Consider the following 20,856-nt stretch of genomic DNA (forward strand, 5'->3'; position numbering starts at 1 on the left):
AAGGCCCCCAGGTGGCAGAATCCCCCGTTGCAGCAGGGTCCCCCCATTACACCAGAGTCCCCCACTGCAGCAGGACCCCCATTGCACCATTCCCCCCATTCCACCAGCTTCCCCGCCATTGCACGAGCCCCCCCATTGCCCCAGGGGCCCCCATTGCCCCAGCCCCCCCCCCCCGTTGCACCGGGTCCCCCCTTTCACCTGGGACCCCCATTACACCAGGGTCCCCCCATTACAGCAGGACCCCCACTGCAGAAGGGTCTCCCGTTGCACCAGGCTCCCCCTATTGCCCCAGGCCCCCCACATTGCACCAGCCCCCCCCATTACACCCCCATCCCATTACCCCATGGACCCCCATTGCCCCAGAACCCCCCATTGCAGCAGGACCCCCATTGCAGAAGGGTCTCCCATTGCACCAGACCCCCCCATTGCCCCAGGTCCCCCCATTACACCCCCCTCCCATTTCCCCAGAACCCCCCCCCCCCATTGCCCCAGGTCCCCCCATTCACCTGGGACCCCCATTGCACCAGCCTCCCCCCATTGCAGCAGGACCCCCATTGCAGAAGGGTCCCCCATTATACCAGCCCCCCCTATTGCTCCAGGTGCCCACATTGCCCCAGGCCCCCCCCATTACACCACCCCCCCCCCCCGTTGCCTCAGGGACCCCCCTCGCCGCAGACCCTCTCCATTGCCCCAGCCCTCCCCCATTACCCCCCCCGCGTTGCCCCAGGGACACCCATTGCCCCAGCCCCCCCCCGCAGCAGGGTCCCCCCTTGCAGCACCCCTCCCCGCATCACCCCCCACCGCCGCACCCTGCCGGTCCGCGGTGGCGGAGGGATGGGGATGGCGGGGGGGGGGATGTGTGTGTGTTGGGGGGGGGGGGATTACCGCGCGGAGCGGCGCGCAGCGAGCGCGGCCCCGCGGTGCCGGAGCGCGCCGCCCCCGCCCCCGCCCCGCCGCGCCCGGGGGGGGGGGGGAGGCGGCGGCGGCGCCGCGCTGACGGCTCGGTGGGCACCGCGGGGCCGCGATGCTGCGGGCCGCGGCGGAGCGGGGCTGAGCGGCGCGGGGGGGGGGGGGGGGCGGGCAGGGGGGGGGGGGGCCGCGGCGGCGGAGGGTGGAGGGGAGGGGAGTGGGGGGGGGGGGGCGCGGCGAGCGATGGATGAGGACAACATGACGAGGAGCGAGGAGCAGCAGCTGAGTCTGCAGAAGGCGCTGCAGCAGTGCGAGCTGGTCCAGAACATGATCGACATCAGCATCTCCAACCTGGAGGGGCTCCGCACCAAGTGCGCCGCCTCCAACGACCTCACGCAGAAGGAGATCCGCACCCTGGAGGTAGGGGCCCGCCGACCCCCCCACCCCCCCTTCCCATATCCAATCCCCCCCCCTCTCCTCGCCGCCCCCCCCCCCCCCCCCCCCGGGCCGCGCCGGGTTCCCCCGCGGCGCTGCGGTGCGCCCGAGTGAGGCTGCGCGCTCTGCAGGTGGCCCCGAGGTGGGTCCGGCCCCGCCAAACCCTCCTGCCCGTCCTGCCTGAGGGGCCCGGGCCCGGCCCCGGCCCCCCCGCTCTCCCCCCGGCCCGGTCCCGGCCCCACAGCATCCTCCCGGCCCGGCCGCAGCCCTCCACAGGCTGCATCCCCCCGGCCCGGCCGCATCCCCTTCCTGGGCTCCTTCCTCCCCATCCGGCTGCATCCCACCGGCCTGGCTGCATCCCTCCCACCGGGCTGCACCCCCCCCGGCCCGGCCGCATCCCCTCCCTGGGCTCCTGCCTCCCCACCGAGCTGCATCCCCTCCAGCCCACCTTCATCCCTCCCACCAGGCAGCATCCCTCCGGCCCCGCTGCATCCTTTCCCCCCGTACTCCTGCCCACCGAGCAGGCTGCATCCCCTCGGCCGGGCTCCAGCCGCTCACCGGGAGGCAGGCCAGCATCCTCTCCATCCTCGGTTCCTCCGCCGCGGCGATGCAGCGTCTGCCCAAACCCTCCAGCCTTGCCCGGCAGCGGGGAGAGCCCCGGCGGGAAGGGGAAGCTTCGCTGAGCCACGGCCTCGATGCTGCGGGGGGTGAAGGCAGCCAGGCCATGCCAAGGGGAGCACCGGCCGGATTTATTTACGTTTCATAGATGGGAAAAATATATATAAGTAAAGCTGCTGCACAGGGCCCTGTCTCTGGTAGCCCCATAGGAAGAGGTTCCCTTTGGAGTGTGCTGGGACCTGGCTGGGGATGGGTTTGGGGTTCAACAGGAGGTTGGCAGGCTGGGACAGGCTGGGGTGCCTGGGGGTGAGGTGGCAGAGTGGGGAGAGGCGTGAGTGTGACAGTGCCATGACCCCGGGGAGACGCTGGTAGGGCCGTGGAAGTGGCTGACGCGGAGCCGGGACTGTGGGTGGGGGGATTTTGGAGCTTGGCCCCGCTCAGGGCCTTTTGGCTGGTGCTTTCTAACCTGGCTGCTCTCACCAAGAACCCAAATGTGGTGGCACAGCGGTTCCTGGGCTCAGCCGCACAGGACCCTGCCAGGGTCCTGCAGCCCCTCTGCAGGGCGGTTTTCAGCTCTGGACCGTGGCTGAAGCACCCCACGCTGCTGCTTTCACCCCCCAAGCTTCCAAGCGCCATGGGAGTGAGCGGGGCATCGCTCTGCCACTGCTGTGCCACTCGTGGGGGGGACCCCGGGGTTGGGGTGCATCCCAGGCACCGACTTGCGCCGCGTTCCCACACGGATCCTGCTGTCGCCTCTCCTTGCTCCGAGCCCTGTCCCATCCCACCTCTCCGTGCGAGGGGCTGCAGGCTCAGCCTGGAGCTGTTGGTCCACGCGTGGTCCTGGAGTAACCTCGGAAGAGGGACAGGGAAGTGGCCATGAAGTGGTTTTGGGGTGCGTGGGAGACTTTGCGTGGGGCAGACAGGCTCCTAGGCCCCCCGGAGGTGCAGGACTACAGAAGTTTATCCCACGAGGAGTGACAGCCTCGTTAGGGTTGGCACAGCTGATGAATTACCACCTCCCTGCCGTGGACAGGACTGAGCGGAGCTGAAGAGTGCGGTGAAGCCATCCTGGTGGGATGCTCCTTCCCGGCATCCTGTGACGGCGCATGGGTGAAGCATATCCTGGTGTTGCTGGGGCAGCTCAGCCCAGGCCGACTGGAGGGTTTGGAGGTGTCTGGGGGGATGCCACCCCGCAAATCCCTTGTGCTCAGAGGGAAGCATCTCTCCAGCTGCTATGGATCATGCTGCACCCGCTGTGGGGAGCCCCAGCATCGCCTTCCCTAAAACACCCCCAAACCTGGGTGCCTGCAATGTGTGTCAGCCATGGGCATCCCTGCCGACACACCCATTGCTTTTCGCACAGAAACGGGGCGATTCCCAGGAGGGGAGTGAATCCAGGGCCAGATTCCCAATGCCGGCACATCGGTGTGGGTCTGGACCGGCTCCTGGCAGCGTTATCCTGGGTTGCTGCCAGCGTAAGCAGGAGCCGAGCTTGGCCCTGAGTCCCTGCCGCCACCACCGCGTCCCAAGGACGTGACGCAGACGCGGAGGCTCCGCTCGGCGCTTCTTCCCTTCCCATCTGGCGGCCGCAGAGCTGGGCCAGGCACCGGGGAGGCGAAGGGGACAGTGACTGGGGACAAGTGGGCTGGGAGGTTGTCTTGCCCCAAGCACCCTGGGGAGACTTTGCATCAGCATGAGCCATAAAATGGGTGAATCCATGTTTTTTTGGTTAATCCTCATATGCTAAACCCTGATTTTGCTGGATTAATAGAAGTTTATCCTTTTTATTTTTTTTTTAAACCACCTTAAGGTACACGCAAGTCGCCACCCTTCATGTGCTGTGGTTGCGCAGGGAGCTGGTAACAGCATCCCGCGATGCAGCGTCCTTCCTTTGGGATGGGTACCACCGGCTGCAGCCCGGCTTCGGTGCAGTCCTCAGGGCTGGGAGGCTTTTAGGTCTTGCTTGCACTTTGGGACAGGCTCCAGCAGAAACCAAGGCAGTGTCTGGGACCAAGACACCAACTGACATTGCCCGTGGTGGGAGTTGGGGCCAGTTTGCTTCCTATGGGGCAGCAGATCTGGGGCTGAGCATCGTTGGAGCAGGAGGGTGGGAGCCAAGCAGCTGCTCCCATTAGCCCTGTCCAGTCCTGCATGGGTCGTGGGGCTTTATTCCCTGTCTGAGCATGGCAGTTGGGCTTTGAATCTCTAAATTTGGGTTTCGGGATGTAAATACGGAAGAGGAGCGCTGCTACCTGCCTGTTTGCAGGAGGTCTGGGGGCGGCACAGAGTAAAAGCAAAAAGGAAAAGTTGCTCAGCACTGGGTGATTCTTCTGGCTGCCCTGCGGCACCTTGCTCTCTGTGCTGGGGTTACTCCACCTGGTTTCAAAGCATGGCTCATGGCTCCCAAAAACCAGCAAGCGGCTCCAAGGATTACCCTGGGATTGGCAGTTCCCTCTCCCCGGGCTGCTGTGCTCCTGCTGGGAACGGGGATCCCTCCTGGGATCCTTTTGGCTGCTGCACACACACGTGGGTGAGGGTGGGAAGAGGCACCCAGGGAAGAGCTGTGGCTGTTTCCAAACTTGCACCGGCTGTGACCAAAGGAGATGCTGCCCCAACACTGGGATATTCACTACCTGAGCATGTGGATTCTCTGGAGTCTAATACCGTGGGAGAGCACAGCACTTATCCCTGGGCTGTATGCTCCTGGAGAGCCAGGCATCTCCAGGACACTGGCTTGAACCATTTCGGCCCCTGTACTCTGACTCGAGAGAGAGCCCCGGGGACCATTTAGCAGCGCTTGAAATAAATGATGTGCAGAGCCAGAGATGGCACATGAGCCTAGCAGGGCCTTGAAAGAGCCCTGGGAGGGAAAATATAACCGTGGCGAGGTATTCCCCAGCCTGAGAGTGCTCCAGGTGTCTCTGGAATAACGAGCCCCTTGGTAGGAGTCAGGGAAGAGTCGTTCTGGTTGTGGCTACACGCTGTGGGAAAGCAGCTGCTTTGGCCTGCTGCTGCGCCGGGGATATTTGGGGGTGTAGAGCAACCTCTTCGCTTCACGGCACGAAGGCATCCGACAGAGGCACGCGCCGATCCTGCCGTGCTGAGTGGGACGGGCATCCCGGCCGATGCAGGGTCCCTCTCGACGGCTCACCGGGCGTTGGCGGTGCATGGCCTGCCTGTGCGAGGTTAATTAACTTTCACCTCGTGCTCCCGCAGGTGGATTTTCCGCCGCCTCTCCCTGGTCTCCAGGCAGGGCTCGGTGCTGTCTCCAGCCTGGCTGACGTCAGGGAGGGCGCAGGGTGCCGCGCCGGGGGGGTGCAGCCGCCCTCCCGCTCCCTGGAGACCGGCTGCTTTGCTCCCCGTCCTGGTGCCTGCTCGGGGGGAGCCACCACTTGCTGCCGTGATGGGTTTCGGGGTGAGCGCCTGCCAAGGGGAAATCCTGCTCGGGGTGGCGGGAGGAGGCTGGAAATCCCCGTCGGGGTGCAGAGGGGAGAGAAGTGGGCAGGGTTTGCAGGGGGGCAGAGGAGGCTCCAGCCCTGGGTAATCCCGGCCCCTCATCTTGCTGGGGTCACCCAAGGTCCCAGGGGAGTGATGCGGAGTGGGGACATCCCTGCTCTGCCTGCACCCATCGCTGCGGGCAGCAGGGACCTGCTGGGGTTTTGTTTTTCAGCGAAAGGTCTCTGCCTCGGGAGGAGTTTGGGGAGTTGCTGGCCCCCCGCTGTGGCCAAGGGGAAGGGGCTGCTTGTGCTTTACCTCCCTTTTGTCAGAGCATCGCACCCTCCCTTACCCCCTTGCAGTGCTGGAGGGGGCAGAGGCGCTTGAAAGGATGTGAAAACTGAGCCCCAGCTCCAGAGGCAGGTGTATGGGCCCCCCCGCAGCCCCGGTCCCCCTGGCAGCATCCCCGGTGTGTCCCCCAAACAGCGAGCACCCTCCGTGCTCTTGGGACTCTGACCCCTCTGCTTGCACACCCACAGCCACAGCACCCAAGGGTGTCCCCCTGCCCTTTTCCAGAGGGGTAAACTGAGGCATAGGAGGGCCGAGAGGGGCTGTGCCACAGCAGGAACACAAAGCAGGATTTGCCCTTTGCAGCAGAGCAGCTTTTGGCATGTTTGCAAAATCTCCATCCTGTGCAGGGAGGGCTGAGCAGCGGCTCAGGGGGAGTGAGAGCATCTCCTCAGCTGTGTGATGGGGCTTTCCCCGCGGCACAGGGCTGTCTCGATTGCTTCCCTTTCCAGCCCCATTGGTGAAACTCTCAGCAAAACAAGAAGTGCTTTTGGATTTCGCAGAGGTTTGCTGGGCTTGTTTTCCCCCGTGGGCCAGAGCATCAGCCCACGCTGGAGCACAAGGGTCCCATCTGGGTCCTTGATGGACCCTCTGGTCTCTCAAGGGCTGGGTGGGGTGAATTTTCCCCACCTGAAGCCTGGAAATTAAAGTATCTCTCTCCACTTCTCCCCTCCTTGCCTCGATCCCAGCTCCCAGTACGTCTCCGCATGGTGGTGGTGGGGGCTGCCCAGGGCTCTGTCCCCATTCCAGCCTTTGGTCCCGCCATGGCTGCCAGCCTGGGGTGGGCAGAGGAACAGATGAAGAGCAGGCTGGTGGGAATGGAGGGGAGGTTTTTAGTAGGGTTTTTGCTGGTGTTTTGCTGCAGTTGTGTGTCGGGAAGGGTTTTTTTGGGGGGGCCAGGAGCTTTCTCTGTGTGCATTCAAGGTGTCTGCTATTTCCCCTCCAAGGGTCTGGGGTGTGTTTAGGATGTGCGATCGGGGCTGGCCCCAAAACCCTTTGATGGTTTGTGTTAGGAGAGTGGTTTTTCTTAAAAAACAGACGTGGTATCTGGTCAGGGTGCTGCTGAGCCTAGCCAGCCCCGCGGGGCTCCTGCAGCATCCCTGGCCTTTCGCTTTGCTGTCCCCAGCTCTTTGGGGTATTAATTTTCAGTAATTAATCTCTGTGGCCGTTAGCCAGGTCACGGCTCTGGAGAAGCTGCCTGGTTGGGGTGTCTGGCTCCTGGCAGAGCTGTCACCCACTCGTGTGGTGCTGGTGGGACATCACTGTGGGGACTCACTGTTTGCAAGGAGATGGGAACCACCAGCCTCTCCCGTGCCTGTGCTGCCTGCTCCCCCCTGCAGGCAGCAAGGAGGGGGCTGGTTTTGTCTGTTTTGCAGCTTTCTGGGTGCACCCACCTCTCCCAACCACGATGGGTGGGTGCAGGGGGGCTGATTTTCACCCCTTTGCTCACATGTATCTTGTCACACCAAGCCCTGTGGCCATCACTGCTGAGTACCACCGAGGGAAGAGACAGGAGGGATGGGGAAACTCCCAAACGCCACGATGCTGCGATGGGGTTTCTCCCCTTGTTTCTCTATTCCAAACCATTGCATATTTTGCTCATCTATTTTTGGGGTGCGCGGGAGCTGGTGGCGGGCAGGGGCACAGCACCATCTAGTGCTGCCGGCGCTGGGGAATCACCCAGCTGGAAAAGCGGGAGCAGGAAATCCCTGCAGGTTTCCAGCAAGCTGGGCTCTGCTCTATATTTCTGAGAAAGGAGGCCAGTCGCTCAGCGCCTTTATTTTGGGAGCTGTCAGGCTGCGGTTGCTAACGCGGCGTCTTTGGCCTCGTGGTGGGAGGGGTTGGGGGGACGGTTGGCGGACGGATGGGGCCACGGCTGAGCAAAGAGGGGTCGGTGGCTCCGGTTGAGGTGATGAGGAGTGGTGGGAGGGAGGAGCGCTGGGGCACGTGTGGGCTGGTGGTGCGGGAATAAGGAGCGAACACCCACGTCCCAGCCTTGGCACTGTGCGATGCTGTGGCTGCTCCCAGTGGGGGATGATCGAGGGGTCCCTTCACACCGAGCCTGGGTGTAAGAGAGGGGAGCATGCCCTTTGGGTGCTGGGAGGGGGTGGAATCTGTGTTACTGTGTGCGAGGAGCAATGCTTCTGTGTCCCCTGTCCTCTCTCCTCATCCACCCACCGTGGGATCCCCAGGGTGATGAGGGCTGTCCATCCCCTGAAGCACACTGGGTTGGGGATAAACGAGCCAAGAAATGTTGGTTTTGGGAGGGAAATGCCTCCCTTGGACAGGCAGCTGGATGCCAAAGGGGCCCTTGGCTGCAAAAGTTTGGCAGCAGGTAACAGGGTGTTTTGAGGGCAGGAGGAGCTGTGTGTGCCCTGGGGATGGGGCAGAGGGAGGGCAGAGCCCGAGCGGCCTGCAGTCACTCCCCCGCCGTGTCCCCCTTCTGCCGTGGGGTGGGTTGAAGGGTCATGGCAGGGGGTCCCACGGGACTTTCTCCTTCTCTTCCAGAGCAAGTTGGTCAAGTATTTCAGCCGGCAGCTGTCGTGCAAGAGGAAGGTGGCCTTGCAGGAGCGTAATGCCAAGCTGGAGGGCTTCCCCCAGCTCCTGCACTGGTTCCGCATCGTTGACATCCGCAAGGAGGTGATGGAGGTAAGGGCTGGGCATTAACTGCTGCAGGTTTGGGTGCTGAACCTCTCCGCTAGTGCTTTTCCCAGGGGGCTGTGGGATCCTTGAGCAAAACTAGGCAAGGGAGCAGTTTTTTGTGAGATGGAGACTGGCTCGAAGCCATGTGTTTTGGCCCTGGGACAGGCTGGAGGGGACAGCGCTCGCAGTGGGGAGTGGGGTGGGAGACCAGAGCAGAGGCACCAGGTTGTTGGTGGCCTGGGCCACCCCACAGCTCTCCCTCCACCCACCAGTGAGACACCCCATCACTGTTCCCAGTGAAGGACATGGGTGCCAGGGGGACTTCATGGGTGCTGCTCCCCACGGCAGGGGTCCCCCGTGTCCCCATCACAGCGTGGTGGTGCCATGGCAGGTCACGGCACTCTGCCATGTCCTGGGCTCCTGCAGGCGATGGGTGCGGCGAGCGGGTGGCACATGGAGGTGGTCCCCTAACAGCCCCCCTGGGGAAGAGAAAAGTCTGTGTTGAAGCTGCCAGTCCCTGCACATGCTCAGAGCAGGGGCAGGTTTACCTGGTGCCCCCAGATGTGCTGGTGTTGAGCTGGGTCTGGATATACCTGAGACTGTGCAAAAACTTGAGATAAAGCTGAGGCTCAAGCTGTGTCTTCTGGGTGTTCATGTGGATTGAGATGGAAAATGAGTGGTTTTTTGGGTCTGTGACCCAAACAGGGCAGCAAAAGGAAATGTCTTATCTGTGTGTGCCAAGGTGCTGGTTAGAGGATGCTCCGGGGTGGTTTATTCCTCTTGACTCACTCCGGCCCCGTTCCTCCCTGTCAGGAAATCACCCCCGGTCAGCTGAGCCTGGAGGAGCTGCTGGACATGACCGATGACCAGGTCTGTGCAACCGTGGAGAAGTTCGGGGCCAACAGTGAGGAGTGTGCCCGCCTGAATGCCTCCCTCTCCTGCCTCCGCAGCGTCCACAAGTCCGGTGAGTCGGGCACCCTTGTCCCCTTGAGCCGGTCGAGGTGAGCGACACCGTCCCGTTGTGGTGACACCAGGAGCGTGGCTTTAATGCATCAGAGGTGTTTGCAGGGTGTTCTCAGTGGGTTGCAGAGCTCCAACACCCCTGGGGATGGCCAGGTACCCACTGCCCGCAGGGGACATCTTTGCTCTGGTGCATCCCTGTGGCTCGGGAGCGTGCGGGGGGCTCACCTCTCTAAGGACGTGATGAGTTGTTGGTTCTCTGCAGGGAGGCTTCACCCGAGGAGGGTGCAGAGTTTCTTACGAGGTCCCCCTGACCCCTTTTGCTTGCAGGAGCACAGTCAGCAGACTCAGGAAAAGCCCCTGAGACTCAGCAAGCTCCTAGCACTCAGCATCGCTTCCCAGCTGGCTGCAGAGCGAAGCCCCCGTGCCTGATGCCCCTTCCCAGGGCACACACAAGCCCCGCTTCCCCTTCCCCCGGGGTGGGTGTCTGGGTGCGGGTGCTGGGGTGCGGGTGCTGAGCTGGCGGGTCCCCGGGCGGTGGCAGCATTGCTCCGTGCTGCAGAGGCGGCTGAACGAAGCAGAAGCTGCTCCGGCTTCATCTGAGCTTGCAGCCTGCGAGCGGAGCGGGGCCGGAGGCTGCAGCGGGGCCTGGGGGTGCCTGGGGAAGGGGCGAGCGATGCAGCAGGTGGCTGTGCAGGATCCGGCCCTCCTGGCACCTTGTCCCCGGCCAGCCGAGCCTTGCTGGATGATGCTGTCCTGGGGCCGAGGGCTCCCTTCCCGGGGCTGCTGTTGACAGGGTCTGGCCTGGGGGTGAGTTGGGGGGCTCTTCTCTACACATGTGCCCCCCAAGGAGAGGCCCAGCTTCACCTTCCAATGTGTGGTGGGAACTGTATCCTGCCGGCATGGCTCTTCCCCACTGCTGAACTTGTGCTTTGATGCCGGATTGCGGGAGCACTGCCAGCACTGGGGCTGCCTGTGGGGGGGATGTTCCCTTTTGGAGCAGCTGGGGGAACGGTGAAACCCCATTTCAAAGTCTAAATATCCCCCCGCTGTCCCCTTCCCAAGGGCTCCCTTCCTGGTCCTAGCCTGGGGTGATGGTAGTGGGCTGGTTTAGCTGTGGTCCCTGCTGGGAGCCCTGGTCTGGCAACACGTCTAGCTGTGACCCTTCTGTAGGAGGACCCCAGTCCTGCCTGACCCCCGGGGTTTGGGGTCCCCAAACCCCTCTGCCCGGCTCCCGTCCCCTCTCGAGGGGCTCCTCCAGCATAGCTGTATCACAGGGGCTGGCGGGATGGAGGATGAGCCCTGCTGGGGTGTAGCTGCTGGGTTTTCAGCTGGGCTGTGCAGGTTCGGAGCTGCCCCTGGGGACGGGACGGGACAGGGCTGTTGGTGAGGAGGGTGCTGTGACGTGGCTTCACCAAGAAGCGGCTTTCAGGGACAGGCAGTGTCCCTGCATTACTGTCTCTTGGCATGACATGTCCCCGGCAGTGGGTCCCAGGGGACAGGAGGGGTCTCAGCCGTGTCCCCCCGCCGTGGTTACTGCGGTTTCTCTGAGCTTCCCGCGTGGCATGGCACAGCGTGGCAGGGCCAGCCCATGCTGGGGGGTGGCAGCCAAGGGCCCTGCCACCGCATGCTGCTGCCAGGCTGGCGCAAGGACCCACTGCCACTCCTGCGCCGGAGCAGCGAGGTGGGGATGGCTGAACCCAGCCTGACATTTCCTGCAGACCACGAGTCCCCTGTGCTCTCTAACTCCCTAAATCCGGCTCCTGCCTGTGCTCCTGCCCTCCTTCCCTTTGGCATTTTCACTAAGTCTCTCCGTTATTTGAGGAAGGGCATCGATGCCTCTCTCAGAGCCTGGGGAAGGCTCTCAGCCTGCTCTTTGTTTAAATACCTTTGACTTTTAAAGACCATTGCAAACAAATACTGCTTTACTGGCCGTGCTGGCTCAGCCCCTGCATCCCCCCCTCCTGCCCCTCTGCTCACTTGGCCAAGGGAATTCCACCGCTTCCCAGTGGGACCTGTGCTTTGCAAAATCCACATGAGCCTTTCGCTCAGCAGCTGTGGTGAGGATGCTAAAACATCTTCTGCCCCTCTGGTGGTTTCTGGCTGGCAGAGACCGGGGGGTACCAGGGGGCTGCAGGATGCTCGCTGCTCGATTTGCTTTTTAATGGGGCAGGTGATGGGGCTGCCAGCCCTCCCAGTGGGACGTGGCTTGGTGGCCCATTGGGCCCCTGCAGGAGGGAGTTTGCTGCTATCTGGGCACTGTGCGTGTTTGCCTTCCCCAGCGCTCCATTTAACCCCATCCATCATCGCGCTGCTCCTGGGGGGGGCTGTGGGCTGGGCTGTGCGGCAGGGGCTGCTGTTTCATCCCTCCGGCATTGCAGAGATGCTGCAGTGGCCGTTCCTGCTCTGCCAGGGCTGGAGAATTGGGTTCCGCAGTGCAATGGTCCCTGACATTGCTGGCTGGCGTGGGTCCCTGCTGTGCCGGCACCACGCGTGCACGCTGCTGGAGAAACTCCTGGGCACATCGTCCAATGGACGGCACAAACCTTGGGGACAGGTAGGGGACAGGCAGCTCGGGGCACCACAGAGCCCCTGCCACAGTCCTGAGGGATGCAGGAGCTCCCTGGGCAGCGAAGGAGACCAAATCTCCCTGAATTTCTAGAGGGTTTGGGTGCAGAAAGCTCCACCCAGCTTGGCAGATGGTCTCCTTGTACCCCACTCAACAAAGCTGCGTGTCTCCTGCCTCTGTGCTGGTGTTTCCCTGCCTGACAGAGCCTTTGTCTGGTCAAATTGCCCCATCTCAGTAGTGCCCCCAATTTCACCCCCTGGGAGGGGGGGAGCACAGCCCCTGCCCCTCTTCTGCGGGGGTGGAGATGAGAGTGGTGGTACCTGTGGCTGGATCAGGGTGAGATGCTCACTAGCTGCCCCAGGCTGAGGTTGGGTGGTAGGAGCAGATCATCCCATCCAGCTGCTCAAGATTGGGTCTGAGATGCACCAGGGTCCAGGCAGCGCATTTTGGTGGGCTGTGGGGATGGGGAACTGGCAGAACAACACTTCTGGTACCTTTGGCAATGTTCTCCTGTGCTGTTGGGGGCAGCTGCGACTGAGCAGCTATGGGCTGTAGCTCTCCCATCTGGGGTCCACTAAGGCAATGCTGTGCTGCTTCCACCCACCCACCCATGCATCCATCCACCCATCCACCAATCCCTCCATCCCTCCGTCCATCCATCCATCCATCCATCCATCCATCCATCCATCCATCCATCCATCCATCCATCCCTCAGCTGCATTTCAGCAGATGCTGACCTGCTGGCTGGCTCCACGTCTTGGTGACTGGCCACCAGCCTTGCCTCATCTGCAAGCTTGGGCAAGGAAGGTCGTCGCCGGCTTTGAGAGCTGACCTGGCTCACATAGAGCTTGGCAAGCGTACGTCCCCTTGGTGTCCTCTTGTCCCCTGGGGCTCCATTTGATGCACCACCAACCCTCCATCAAGCATTCTCAAAATTACCTGCTAGATGTGTTGCCTTGATCCTTGCAGCCCCCAGGAGCCATGTTACGCCTGGCTGGACCCCCCTGACTGGGTGCCTGGGAGGTTTGCACGCCCCCGAGGAGATGGCTGGGTGCTTAATGGTTGGGTGCTGCATGGTGGGGGGTTGGAAGGCATCCTGGGATGGCAACAATGCTCTCTTGGGATGCAGTGCCGTGATCTCAAGTCCATTGGGTTATTGCAGCCCCTCCAGAAGGAACCCCAAATGTACCACGCTGTGACCGATGTGGTTTTTTATCTGCGTGTTATCTCCTTATAAAACAAGAGATGGTCCTAGTCCAAAAATATAATTAATGAACCAGTTGCTGCCTCTTTAAAACATCATGTAATTTCTTTGCAAGTGTAGTAGTGGTCGATTTCTAGAAGCCAAGATTAGTATTAATAAAGCAGGAATGAGGTACAGTATTAACCTTTTCCATCAATCTTTATTTATTGAGTTGTTAATTAGATACATCTAATTTCCCAGGCCAATTCTGCCTGGGCATGGGGGTTGGGGAGGAGGCAGGGAGGAAGCAGGATGCTGTTTCATCCCTTAAACGGTGATGAATTTTGTCAGGATGGGGTTTGATGTCGGGAAAGGAGCCCCTTCCCAAACCAAGCATCCTGGGGGCGGCTCCAGCAGCAGGGAAACCCCCAGAGCATCTTAGAAACCAAAAGCATGTTATATTTATCAAATATAGTGGCAACCCTATATTAAACACCTGCTTTATTGTGTTAACAAGTCAGTATTGGATTTTTCTCGGCTGTGAAACCTTACACTTGGCAGTGGTATTTTATTAGCAGCCAGGGCGTCAATTTTGAACTCAAAGCGGGATTAATTTAATATTAAGTAAGAGCTGAGCGGGGCCGCTGTGGATTGAGGAGTTGATGGTGTGTGACTAGTGAGTTATGCATGGAGGTTATTAGCTGTCCTACAGGGAAAAATGATCCGGAGCTGAATATTTATGAGTCGTCCTGGCCCTGGGAGGGCTGCAGGTGGCTTGGGGACAGTGCGGGGTCAGACAGGGAGATGAGCAACAAAAAAAAAAGCAGGGAGCATCCTCGTTTGGGACAAATTTGAAAGCTGTACTGGCCATGGTGTAAAGGTTTTCAGGGTTGGTCCCTCCTGGTGACTGGTGTCCCCACACCTGCAGAGCCACCCCTCCAGCACGTGATGGGGCTGAAGCACTGGGGGGATGCTGGGGTTTATTTTACCTCACGGTTGCTGGGGTGCTGGTGCTGGGAGAGGCAGCTGCAGCTGTGGAGGTTTCCCTCGCTGTAAAGCAAGCCGAGATCTTGCTCTGGTTTTGGGCACATCTCCATTTGGTCATCTGGATGCTGCCTTTGGGGAGGGAAAGAGCAATCACAGCACCCCCAAGGAGCAGTCGGGGTGCAGGGCTCCTTTGGATGGGACCTGCTGTCCCCAGCTCCCTGAGCAAATTATTCCCAGCATTTTGTTTTGGGAAATCAAAGCAAAACTTGCGATTTGTCTTTTGGAACTGGGGGAAAACAGCTTTTCTGGTGACATTTTGCCATCTCTCTCCATCTCCCAATGTACATCCCGATGGCGGGCGCTTCTCTCCGCCTCCTCCCAGGAGTTTGTTTTCTTGTTGATTTTAATGGAGTGGTTCAGAAAAAGCTTCTTCCCTAATTAAGTACAGTGGAGTGAAGGAGGCTGGGCTAAGTGGGGAGGCAGCGGCAGCACCGAGGGGATTAATAAAGCCAAATTTGGCCAAGGGGAGCATCTCTCCCTTTGTGCTGGTGGCCAGGGCTTGGCGGCCCGCAGGGTTGGAGTGGCAGTGGGCGGCTGTAGCTGGTGCTCACTTCGATATGCAATTAATATTCCCTATCTAAACGAAACAAATAGGCTTTTTATGAGCAAACAGGCAGCCTTGCAGCACCGTCGAGGCAGGCAGAGCTTGGGGAAAACTGGGCAAAGGGGAGTTTGCTTTTGTGCAAGCTCTTCCCTTGCTTTTCCACCTGGGAATCGGCTCTGGCAGAGCAGCAACACCCGGGGGAGCCCCGGGAGGGAGTGAAATCCGAAAGCATTTAACACGCTTTGCAGAAAGAAGAGCTTGGGGATTTTTTTGTTATTTTTTTTCCTTTCAAGTGCGTTCTCGGTTTAAGCGTATCTCATCAAGCGGAGTGCCCGCTACCTGCAGCGTGCCTGTAAGCTGTGTGTTGAAAATACATTTCCACAGCTTATCCGGGGTATTTTTAGCCCTGACGCACCCACCAGCCCCATAACGGGTTATTTTTGCTCTCGAGTGCATCAGTCGTGTTACGACACAGCCGAGCGTTGAAGGGGACAGCAGCGAGGGGGGATGTGGTGGCTACGATGCCACGGCCGAGCTTTGGGTTGCGGGAAGCAGCCTTGGCTCTCCTTCTTCATTAGCTGCTGCTAATTACTGCTGGGGGTGGGAGCACGGGGATGCTGCCGGGCCTGCAGCATCCGGGCAGTTTTGAGTTATGTAAATTTATGCATGCAGAGCAACCAATGGAGGAGCACCTTGATTTGCATAAATGCATGCTGATTTGCAAATCCCTGGGTGTGGGTTAATTAACTGGAGGGGTCGATGGCTTGCGGGAGGATTTAATTCATGGCGCTGTGTCCTCCCTCACCTATGCCCGTGCAGGGCCACGGCTGCACCTTCCCCAGCCCCACGCTGTGTGTGAAGCCAGGTGCCACCAGCCAGGGTGGCCTCAGGGACCAGTGGCCACCAGTAGCCGTGGGGACGAGGAGACAGCCCAGCTATGTGGCACTGGGTCAGGCACCCAGCTCTGCAGGTGCCCGCGGGCAGGGTGGCCTTGCCGGAGGTGACGTGACCCCGTGCAGAGCTGCATTTTGGGGGGGGGGTGTGTGACACACTCCAACTTGTCACCTGCTGTGTCCGCATTTGGGCTGGGCTGTTTTGGCGAGGAGGGGGCTCGGGTGCGTGCCAGTGGTGGCTTTGGAGATGCAGCTCCGCCCTGGCAGCTCCATGCAGGCAGAGGCAAGGCTTTTCTAAGCAGGATTTTTTCTTAATTAATTAAAATATGAAGAAGGGCGTTAACTTTTTTATGAGCTTCTTGCTGGGTCGAAGGGCTTTTTGTAGCAGCTGGAGAAGCAACTCTAAAAGCAGCTAGATAGGACTTGCTTTATTTTTTATTTTTATTTTCTGCTGTGGGAGATTGATTCAAGAAAACTCCTTGTCCCTCTTTTCCCCCAGAGCTTTTGTCAATCCAATCCTACAGCTTTCATTTCCAAAGTCCTTTCCTCCTTTACTTTTCTTCTGGAGCTTGAAATAAAATGTTCCCCTTGAAAAGGCTGGGGAAAGAAGAGGCCAGGCAATTAATAATCAAAACGGGGATGGGGAAGGAGGCTTTTTAAAATAAAGAGATTACGGTTTTCATAGTGGAGGCGATCAAAAGGAGTCAGCGAAGGGACCTTAAATTGGGTCCATCACTTTGGCTCTGTGAAGTTGCTGCTGACAGCCCTTTACTCATCTCTGCGCCAGTGGAGATGAGTAATTAGAAGCAGAGAGGAGCCCCACTTAATTACAGTCCTCTTCCTTTATGCAAATGGCACAACTGGGTGGCACAGGGAGCGGGGGGCAGGTTTGCAGGGGTGAGACGGGGGCATCAGCCTTGGCCAGGCAAGGGGTGTTGCACCCCCATGCCACATTTTGGGGTGGTGGTGAGAAGCTGGGTGACAGTGGGGGAGGCACATGGGGGGCTCAGCAGGTGGGAAAACACGTGGGCAAAGCGCTTCTCTAACCCTTGCAGAGCGCCTACTTGGCTTCACACACAGAGAAACTTGTTGGTGTTTTGGAGGCGGGGGGATGCGGTGCCAGGGAGGGGACTGTGTGGTTTTTGCCACGCTGCATGGTCGTGTCTGTGTGCTCTTCGCAGGCGGCAGCCTTTCCAAGCAGGATTGGACCATCCAGTGGCCCACGACGGAGCCAGGGAAGGAGAACAGCCCTGGGTGCCAGCCGGAGCCGGGGCAGTGGGGCAGGACGCACCTCTCGCAGAGCCCCAAGGTCCAACCCAAGTGTGGGCAGCATCACTGCCACGCGGGCTCACCCCACGGACCCATGTACACCCACGTGGACCGGCTGACCGTGGAGGGTCACCCGGGGCTGTGCCCACCCATGGAGTCCGGCCACCGCTCCCTGCCACCCTCCCCACGCCAGCGACACGCTGCTCACACCCCTCCACGTACCCCCAACATCGTCACCACGATGACGCCGCCAGGCACGCCGCCAGTACGACGGAGGAATAAACTGAAGCCCCCTGGGACGCCCCCGCCCTCATCACGAAAACTGATCCATCTCCTCCCCGGCTTCACTGCGCTGCACCGGAGCAAGTCCCACGAGTTCCAGCTGGGGCATCGCGTGGATGAGGCGCACACCCCCAAGTAAGTGGGTGCCCCAAGGTGCCGGCACACGGTGGGGTGATGAACCCCATCCCAGCTCCTTTGGAAAAGCGCTTTTGTCCCTAAATGTCAGGGCATGGTGTCTTTTTTTTTTTGAACTTTGAGGTAGAAAAGCCCTTTGCAGCTCTAGCAGGCAGCAGGGATGCTGCTGGGACGGGGTCTGATTTGCTCCCCTGGGACCTAATTTTGGGTGTGGGGGCTGGATGGGGGGCACCGAGGGGCTCCAGGGCCGCTGCTCAGCAAAGCCCCCGCATGCCGGAGCGTGGCACAGGTGGGTTGGATGGTGGGATTTTGCAGCTGCAGCACAGGGATGCACAACCCGACCGTGAAAGCTGCGTGTGAGTGCGAGCACGTGCAAGAGCGAGATGGGAAGAATCATCTTTCAGCTGAAACATGCATATGCGGATAGATAAAGCCTTATGGAAATAACACTTCATATTCTAGAGACATCCCCAGTATTTTTTCCATCCTGGTGGTGTTTGCGGAGGGCTCCTCAGGCTCTGGCCATGCCACAGCTCCTTCCCGCTGCTCTTGCTCTGCGGCTCCGGTGCCGGCAGAGGCTGCTGCTGCGCAGGGAAAGGGCTCCCCGGCACCAGCACGCTCCCTCTCCATCTCCTTCGGGCCCTTTTGGTGGATGTGCTCAGAAAGTCCTTCTGCTGCCTCGGTGTGGGGTGGCAGAGGAGACCTGTGGCCACCTTGGGGCATCATCTCCTCTCCCAGAGGATGGAGCATGGCTGGCTCCCACTAGCCTCCCCAAACAGGAGCCCCAGGACAAGCTACCTTGTTTGTCCACTACCTTGGGGTTCTTAGAAAAAAAGGCCTGATCAGAGTCACCTGAGGGATGTGGTGGGAGCAGGAGAAAGCCCAGGGTACCCTGGCATGGCAGTGGCAAGCTGCCAGCAGACCCTCCTGCCTGGCCCTGGAGACAGCCATGATGCTCAGGAAGCTCTGACTGGGGCACATAAAGGGTTAAAATCTGCTGCCTGTGCAGGGTGCTTGCGGCTGCCAGACCCTGGTCTCCCCCTCTTTGGGCAGGGGCAGACTAGAGGGGCTTTGGGGTGGCAGATGTGTCGGTGGCCGCAGCATCACCGTGTCACTTGCTTCCCCGTTGTGTCCCCAAGGCTGCGGCAGCCGCTGGGCTGCGGTCACTGCACGAAGTGAGGGCAGTCATCCTTCTCCCCCGAGCTGGGAGCCTTTGGTCTCTAAAGGCTTTCAGCCTTTGGAAATTGATTTATTTCAGCTGGACAATGCCTCCTGTAAGGCCACCCTCCCCCTTGTTCTTAGCCACCAGAAATTCGTATTTACTTTGGTCCGTCCCCAGCGAGCACCACCACGTTTGCAGGAGCAAAGCCTTAGCGAGCAGCCTGTTTCCTCTCGTACTTTTATTTGCATTTCGGCATCTAATCCAGGCTCTACCCTTCCCTAACACAGCGGGTCTCACTGAGGCTGAAACCTGCCTTTGGTTCCCCCAAGCCATTTGATCCCCACCGTGGTCATTGCACACCCCAGGTCACCCTGACAAGGATCTGGGGCGAGGTTTGGACAGGGGTGTCTGGACCTTACTCCATCAAACCCTTTGGCCAGTGATTCCCCAAGCCAGCCAGGGATGGGATGCCTCGACTTTCTTGCAAGGGGAAAGATCGGGACAGGGCGTGGAGAAAGAAATTGTGAACAGGGTTTGCACGAACACGGTCATGTCCCCTCTTCTTTCATCGCTCTCCGCCTTCCTTCAGTCCCTGCCTGACCACGTCCAGTTTGCCCAGCGTCTCTGGTGCTCCCCTTCCCAGCAGTGCTGGGCAACTTTAATTCATGGTTAGTGAATTAACAAAGGAAAGAGAAAGATAATATTAACAGGGCTCCGTTGTGCTAACATCCTACTGGGGGTTCATCGTGTCAATGCGGAAGGACGCAGGCTGCTGAAAGCCGCTTGGAGAACTGGGGAGGTTAATTTTCTCCAATGGCACTTAATGATTTTTCAGGAGGCAACCACTAAATCCTGCTTGCTAATCCCATTAGTGTTTCGGGATAGTAATTAGTGCATTAGAGGCAGCTTCTTCTTTTTTCCCTTTTTCTCTAGCAGAGGCATGCTGAAGTTTTAGCTGTTAATTAGACTGGATGCGGTGGCTAACACTTTGCCTGGCAGAGAGAAAACGTAGCTTTTTGGGTCTTTTATCAACTAATTCTTATTTTATGTCTGTGTCCATGCAATGCACGTGTGTTGTTGGGTTGGTTTGGTTTTTAATGTCATAACTTCTGCAATATCTGAGTTCTCTGTGCTCTTCGCAGAAGGAAGGTTTTCGCCTGACCTCAAACATGAAATGGAGCTCATCCCTGAAATACGATTTCAAGCCTGCTCTGATCAGCCCCTTCTGGTTTTAGCTGCACCAGTGGGCTCTTTGTTGGCTTCAGATTGCAGCTTTCTGTTCCCTGTGTCCCAGCATAGAAACAGGTGCTAGACCTGGAGAGCTGATAGTCTGGGGACACTGCTGGGGACCCCAAGAGCTGGGGGGGATCTCCTGGGGCAATTTTGGGTCTAGGTTTACCCTCATACTGCCTCTTTGCAGACCACTCTCTGGTGGGACCTATCCAAAACCCTCCCAGGAAGGAGGTTGGTGTCCCTCAGGCTGATTTATCTCCTCACCTGGCATGCCCCATCTCTGGATGGGGTGAAATGGGCTCTGGGGAGCCAGGGGTGCCCTTGGCAAAAGCAAAAAGTTCTCTCCCTATGAGCTGTGGGCCAGTATTGATGGATGGAAGCTGTTGGGGCACTGCAGGGCTGCCCCCAAAGATTTTTCTATCTCAGTGGAGACACAGAAGTAAAACACCACCATAAATTTGGCAGAGCAGTATCAGTGACTGGGTTCTCTCTGGAGCAAGGCCACCATGTACCACTTGATGGCAGCTCATAAGTTTGCTTGCATTTTGTGTTTCAGGTATTATTTCTAGGGTTTAATCCATTGTTTTTGTATGCCAAGACCTTCTGAAGCAGGGGTTAAATTTTTTGAGATTACAGCCTCAGATTTTCCTGCACGGAGCCTCCAGCTGTTGACCGTAACTCTGGGGTACGGAACATTACTCCTAAAAAGATCCCCTGGCTTCCATAAATCCACAATCCATAAACATCTCATGAATGGTCTTGAAACGGAAACAAAACATTTAGAGTGGTTGATAATATAATGCCCATTTAATACCTCATGAATTCCATGGGCCATTTAAATCTTTCATGGATAGTTAATGATTATTCATCAGCAAGAAGTAAGAAAAAAAACAAACTCTGAATGGAAGGTCTTAAAAATACATTAGTTGGGGAACAAAAGTCAAGCTAGTTAAGAGCAAGCTCAAGAGCGTGTGTTAACCCTTGGAAGGGTGCGTATAAAATAGCTCTCTGGAGGCAAGATCTGCCCTGGGGTGTCCTGCCCCAAAGTGGTGGTTGGGTGGTTTTCATCCTTAGACCCATGCGAAGGGGAGGTGAGCTCAAAATCTCATCCGTTTTGCAGTTGTGGTTTCTTTTGCCACCCAGGTGTCTGGCTGAATTCATGAACTCCATGGCCTTCAAAGAATAGCCTCT

General features: G+C 58.9%; 1 protein-coding gene across 3 annotated transcripts in view; it reads left to right on the forward strand.

The window, feature by feature from the left end:
- The first annotated feature begins 1,152 nt into the window (after nucleotides 1–1,152).
- Nucleotides 1,153–20,856, forward strand: part of KSR2 (kinase suppressor of ras 2) — an 87,945-nt gene continuing 68,241 nt past the window's right edge. For all 3 annotated transcript variants that reach the window (XM_074887378.1, XM_074887381.1, XM_074887379.1), the window contains exons 1-4: nucleotides 1,153–1,329; nucleotides 8,254–8,394; nucleotides 9,202–9,352; nucleotides 16,766–17,270. In XM_074887378.1, the coding sequence (XP_074743479.1) occupies nucleotides 1,153–1,329; nucleotides 8,254–8,394; nucleotides 9,202–9,352; nucleotides 16,766–17,270 (974 nt within the window). The remainder of the gene's footprint in view (nucleotides 1,330–8,253; nucleotides 8,395–9,201; nucleotides 9,353–16,765; nucleotides 17,271–20,856) is intronic.

This window comes from Strix uralensis, chromosome 17 (assembly GCF_047716275.1).
Source record: "Strix uralensis isolate ZFMK-TIS-50842 chromosome 17, bStrUra1, whole genome shotgun sequence".
Lineage (NCBI taxonomy): Eukaryota > Metazoa > Chordata > Aves > Strigiformes > Strigidae > Strix > Strix uralensis.